The 6007-nt window shown below is 46.5% G+C and overlaps 1 protein-coding gene across 1 annotated transcript; it reads right to left on the bottom strand.

The window, feature by feature from the left end:
- Positions 1-2266: 2266 nt before the first annotated feature.
- On the bottom strand, positions 2267-5141 carry nefmb (neurofilament medium chain b). Its single transcript, XM_028997162.1, has 3 exons — positions 4045-5141; positions 3807-3931; positions 2267-3718 (listed from the first exon to the last, which is right to left on the bottom strand). The coding sequence occupies exons 1-3, from the start codon at positions 5047-5049 to the stop codon at positions 2698-2700; spliced, it is 2151 nt and encodes a 716-aa protein (XP_028852995.1). The 5' UTR covers positions 5050-5141; the 3' UTR covers positions 2267-2697.
- Positions 5142-6007: the final 866 nt, after the last annotated feature.

Consider the following 6007-nt stretch of genomic DNA (forward strand, 5'->3'; position numbering starts at 1 on the left):
CTTGTCCAGTTGAAAGCTGAATTTTGATTGCGACAAGAAGAGAGATATTGTTCTTATCAGCAGTTCTCCTACCTCAGACTGGCGGGTAACATCTAGGTCTGAAGCCGCTGCCCTGGATCATTGATTCATGACAGCTTTGATCAATGGAGAGCACTTAGCTGCTGCACTCAGTGTAGGTAAATGCTGCTGTCGACTGGTCTTGCTGCTGATGAATGGCCTGAGGAGGAAGATCGGCTACATAGACGAGTTGCAGCAACCAGTAAAATCCAAACAAAGGGATTTCACAAGACTTCACTCCTATAAAGCACCTTGAAAGAGCAACATCTCTACATTCTCCTTTGCAGGTGTATCGATTCTGAAGTCATGCAATAGAACATTAGCCACGATACTGGCAGTGATATAAGACATCCTGTTCCATTAACCTCTTATATTGTAAAAGTCACAAAAATGTATCTGCAGGTCAAGCAAATGAAGGCAAACATTAATATCTCTGAGTGGAACAGAATCTCTGCCAGTACGGGGGCTGCAGGTTAATGGCTCACCTCCCTTCGACCCAATCTAAGCTTTATGGCCAAAAAAGCTTTTTTAAAAATGTCTTACATTAAACTCGGCAAGATGTGGGTTCATGGCCTTTTTTTGACCATGGGACGTAATTCCACCTGGTCCCACGTGCCTGAAAAACGCTAAATTTTTCATGCAGTGGTCGAATATTGGTTTCTGCAGTTTTCTGAAGGTGCTTACATCACCACAAGCAGTCGTACCAGTGAGGACAAAGTGAAACGTTCGTCCGCTGACTCGATGGAAACCGCAGCCACTCCAAAATCAATTTCAGTAGTGCAACTGTTGCACAATACTCATATGCAGGCACTTTCAGAGATGCGGCACAATATTCTCCCGCATATGTAGGCACTCACCTATGGAGACTGCGCTGTGTGTCTTCTGAAGGACAGCAAAACAGCTACAGCATGTTAATGCTTGCCTATTTCATTAACCTTCTATCCGATGAAATAAAGGCAAATTACCGTATGGCACATATGAGATGACCCTGAAAATAAGAGAACCCCCCCTTATTTCAAGAGTAATTAAGAAACAGTTGTTACAAAACATAATGTTCTTATGACAATTAATGTGTCTAGACCATGTATGTAAGATGACATTATTTGACTAAACCTTTGTCTATGTAGGTCCATATTATAAATCTGAAAACAATTGTACCATTACCTGATCACCAGCTAGCTTGTTAATCTATATAAATTGGCATTAGCAAGCAATAGCAAAATGATCAAATCTATTGGTTGCGAAGCGATTGTCATTGTAAAACACTGCAACACAGCACACCGTGACACAACGAAATGTGTCCTCTGTATTTAACCATCACCCTTGGTGAGCAGCGGGCAGCCGTGACAGGCGCCCGGGGAGCAGTGTGTGGGGATGGTACTTTAGCATATTAGCATGTGTATCAATTAAATTTACATTTACATTTCTGCCATTTAGTAGATGTTCCTATCCAGAATTACTTACAATCAGTAGTTACAGGGATGAAACCCTTTGACAGGGACACAATGGTAGTAGGTCTAAGGGAGGCTTGTATCTGTTGCACAAATGTGTTATATTATATTTTATATATTATTTATCTTAAATACATATTATATAATTATATTATTATGTTTCCTGGTACATACAGTAACATATTACTTTATGAATTGCTTGACTGAAAATGTAAAGTATGGCTGTAGATGTGAATATTGTGGGTGAATATTATGGGTGGTAGTAGCTTAGTGGGTAGCACACTTGCCAATGGACCAAAAGACCCAGGTTCAAATCCTACTTACTTCCATTGTGTCCCTGAGCAAGACACTTAACCCTAAGTTGCTTCAGGGGGGACTGTCCCTGTAACTTCTGATTGTAAGTCGCTCTATATAAGGGCGTCTGATAAATGCTGTAAATATACTTCTAGCCCTTAGCTTTAAAGCCTTGGCCAATTAAATAAAATGTTTGGCTCAGTCCTGTAAAACCTCATATCAGCGCTAGTTAAATAATATGTGATCTAGAATGCAGCAACCTTTTGGCATGGCTGCAATTTTTAAGACCATAAAGAGAACTTAGAACTCATGATTTTACTGTTATTTGGTTGGACAAATGGCAGCAAACAGAAAGTACAGTACACTAAAACGATTTGTATTGCTTTTATTGAGGCAATGGTATTGCTAATTGGCGTTTTTGTGGCAAACTGCAGTGCTTTTGTTCATCAAACAGAGTACTCCCACACTATCAAGAGTAAGGTGTTCAGTTGCTGGAATTGTTCTGAACGTCCATTGGTTAACAATCACTTTTAAGGCAAAAAGCTGTGCAGCATTGCATGATTAACGGAATTGTTTAGGTTAGCACCTTTAGGACCCCAGTTTAAAGAAACATGTTCACTCTCTCCATCCACAGTCACACATCTATTTGGAGGAGAAAAAAAAGTTCATTTTATTGTTTCATGCATTCCACTTTGTCACTTCACCCACGCTCTGTTCCAACTACACAAATCGCTTGGCAAGATCCTTCATTGCTTGGCTGCATGCAAGTTTGCTTTCACCCAAGTATCTGAGATACGCTCCTTCTTCCCCCTCTGAACATTTACATGCAAAAGTCTGTTTTTTAATATACTAAATTATAATGAGCACCTGCCATCATTCTTCACCTAAACTTGATTTACTTTGTTGCTTGTGGGGGAACGGCTTCCACTTTCTTTGAGGTCACTGTTGTTTCTGTTTTCTCCTCGCCTGCTTTGGTCTTTGTGACGGTGACAGACTTGGTGACAGTCTTCTCTCCATTGGTTATGGTCTCCACTGTCCTTGTAAGGACAACTTCATCCTTGCTGGAACTCTTCTCAACTCCATTGGTCGCAACATCTTCCTTGGCTTCCTTTTCTTCCTCCTTCTTGTCCTTGGAACCTTTGTCCTTGTCGGCCTTTGTGGGTGAGGCTTCTGTGCTCTTTTGCTTTTTCTCCTTAGCGTCATCTTTTGGGTCTTTGTCACTTTTCTTGTCCTCCTCACCCTCTGAGTCACTCTTCTTTTCTTTACCTTCATCCTTCTTCTCGTCACCCGTCTCTGTTTCTTCTTCGTCTTTAGATCCCTTATCGGACCCTGCTTCCTCCTCTGCATCCTCAACTTCAGCCTTTTCCTTCTCATCTACTTGTTCCTCCTCTCCTTTGGCATCAGCTTCCTCCATTTTAGTGCTGCCATCTTCTTCATCCTTGGCTTCACTCTCAGTTTTTGGAGCTTTAGAGCTGGACAGTTCTGTCTCCTCAATCTCTTCCTCTTCCTGTCCTTCTCCCTCCTCTTCCTCTCCTCCCTCCTCATTATCCTCCTCTTGTTCATCCTCTTCTGCGCCTGCCTCCTCCTCCTCTGCACCCTCTTCTGTTTCTTTCTCCTCTTCCTCCTCTTCTTTCTCCCCTTTGTCACCTTCCTCTTCATCCTCAGGAGGACTTCCACTCATTTTGGCCTGAGTTGAGGAGACAATCCCCTCCTCTATGGTCTCCTCTTCCTCAGCGACGTTGCCAGACAGTTCCTCTGCAACGGCAGCCAGATCTTCATCAATTTCGGACTTTGCTTTTGGGGCCCTGACCGCCTTTGCCTTTGGTGCTTTAGATGAAGGAACAGGATGCTGGTAGGGGAAGGAGGGGCTCGGCAAGGCATCCGTGAAGCGAGTCTCTTCGCCTTCCAGAAGTTTCCTGGACATTAAAAAAAATAAAAAACAAAAATCAACTATCATTATCTACCAATTGTAATTTCAGAGTCTATCAACAACTGAAAAAGAACCTGTAGGCAGCAATTTCTGCATCCAGAGCCATCTTGACATTCAGAAGATCCTGATACTCCCTGAGGTGACGGGCCATCTCCCATTTCATCCCCTTCAACTCATTCTCCAGCTGGTGAATCATCTCCTGCAGACACAAGCAGAAGCATGCAGCAGTTGGTCGAGATATGTCCCAACACTAAATAGAAAATGCATTATTCATGTTATTCGGTGAAAATGTCGACTGGGTTACAAGCTCACCTGGTAGCTGCCGAGGTCGTTGCTGTGTCGGTCCTCGATGTCGTGCAGCTGCCTCTCCAGGGACTCCTTGGTGCCCCGCAGCGCCTCCAGCTCCACGCTCTTGGCCTGCAGCTGGCGGCGGTGGTCGCCGATCTCGTCGCGGATGGTCCGGATCGCGTCCCTGTTCTGGTCCGCCGCCTCGCTCAGCCTGGCGTAGCTGCACTTGAACACCTCCTCCGCCTGCTGCAGGTTCTGCGTGGAGAGGCCGTCCAGCTGGGCGCGGATGTCGCGCAGCGCGGCGGTGATGTCGGTCTTCTGCGCGTCCCTCCGCTCCACGGTCACCTGCGCGGCCTGCATCTGCGCCAGGAGCTCGCCAACCTCCTCCTCGTGGTTGTTGCGCAGGAAGTCCACCTCGTCCAGCAGGGCCTGGATCTTCTTCTCCAGGTCCATCTTGACCAGGGCCGAGTCGTCTCTCTCCTTCCTCATCTCGCGGATGCCGGCCTCGGTCTGCTCCCGGAGGCGCGCCTCGTGCTCGAACCGGTCCTGCAGCCGGTGGATGTCGTCCTCGACGTTGTCCGCGTCCAGGACGATCTGCGCCTTCTCCATGTGCAGCTGCTCCAGCGCGGCGCGCAGCTCCTCCATCTCCTTGCTGTACGCATCGGTGAACTGGGACTGGGAGAACTTTTTCTGGCGCAGGGCTTGGATCTCGGCCTCCAGGCTCTTGTTCTGCTCTTCCAGAAAGCGCACTTTGTCGATGTAGTTGGCGAAGCGGTCGTTCAGCCCCTGCAGCTGCTCCTTCTCGCTCGCCCGCGCCTGCGCGCCGCTAAGCGCGCCGGAGAGCTCCAGGCTGTCCGGGGAGGCGGGGTGGGCTCTGCTCAGCGGCACGCTGGTGGTCCTTTTGTGGGAGAACGTCGCGGCGCCGGGCTTCTTCTGGCTCCAGGAGTGGGACCTGGCGGTGCTGCTGTGGGACGAGCGCGTCTGAGCGCCGAAGAGTCTCCTGCGGGACAGGTCCCCTATCGTCTCCATCGTAGCCTACGCGGCAGGGCGATGTTCTCGGAGGAGGTGGGGAGCAGCGGTGCGGACAGACAAGGCGTGGTGGTCCCGGCTCTATTTATACCCGCAGCCCAGCAATCGATGAGGCAGCAGGGACCGTTAACCCGTGTGGAGACAGCAGTGTGCGGGGGGGGGGGGGCGATGCATTTAACACCATAACCAAACCACGAAACAATCGCAACGGAGACGGTTCAGTTGACGACATGCACGAGAGCACGCATTAATATGTCGTATAATATCAATGTGTAATATTTAAATTCGCAGCATTTACAGCATTTATCAGACGCCCCAATCCAGAGCAATTTACAATCAGTAGTTACAGGGACAGTCCCCCCCTGGAGCAATTTAGGCTTATGAGTCTTACTCAGGGGTAGTAAGTGGGATTTGAACCTGGGTCTTCTGGTTCATAGGCGTGTGTGTTACCCACAAGGCTACTACCACCCACATAAGCACTTTAAAAAGTCAGTCATAGAACATCATTAGCTTAATATCTCAATAAATATGCACAAGAATCTTTTTAATGTAAGTATTTTCTAAAACGGAAGGTTCTTATCTTGCATTTTAAGACGCAAGCTGATCTAACATATAGTGGAAGCTCATTCCACCCATAGAATCGAACCTGGTGAAGAGTCTTGATGTAATACGTGTAATAGTATTAATAATAACAGGAATAATATTCCAATTAACATCAGCAAGCACAAAAAGAAGAATATTAATGACCTTATTCATCTTATAGAACTTATTGACCTCGACCAGCAATCACCTTCATTGAAAACAAATCCATCATCAATGGATGGCCAAAATGAAATAAAGCAAGCTGGTCAGAGTGTTGATCTTTTTACCAAACAATGTCATGTTAACTAATATTAATTCAAAACCTGGTGAAGCAAAGCCAAAAGCAAAATACTGTCCTTTCATCATTGCTGAAATG

This window comes from Denticeps clupeoides, chromosome 11, assembly GCF_900700375.1.
Source record: "Denticeps clupeoides chromosome 11, fDenClu1.1, whole genome shotgun sequence".
Taxonomy (NCBI): domain Eukaryota; kingdom Metazoa; phylum Chordata; class Actinopteri; order Clupeiformes; family Denticipitidae; genus Denticeps; species Denticeps clupeoides.

Coding starts and splice junctions, on each gene's coding strand:
- nefmb (XM_028997162.1), bottom strand. CDS start 5,049: ATGGAGACGATAGGGGACCTGTCCCGCAGGAGACTCTTCGGCGCTCAG. Junction 3,932..4,044: donor ACGACCTCGGCAGCTACCAG/GTGAGCTTGTAA, acceptor TTGTGTCTGCAG/GAGATGATTCACCAGCTGGA. Junction 3,719..3,806: donor GCAGAAATTGCTGCCTACAG/GTTCTTTTTCAG, acceptor TTTAATGTCCAG/GAAACTTCTGGAAGGCGAAG.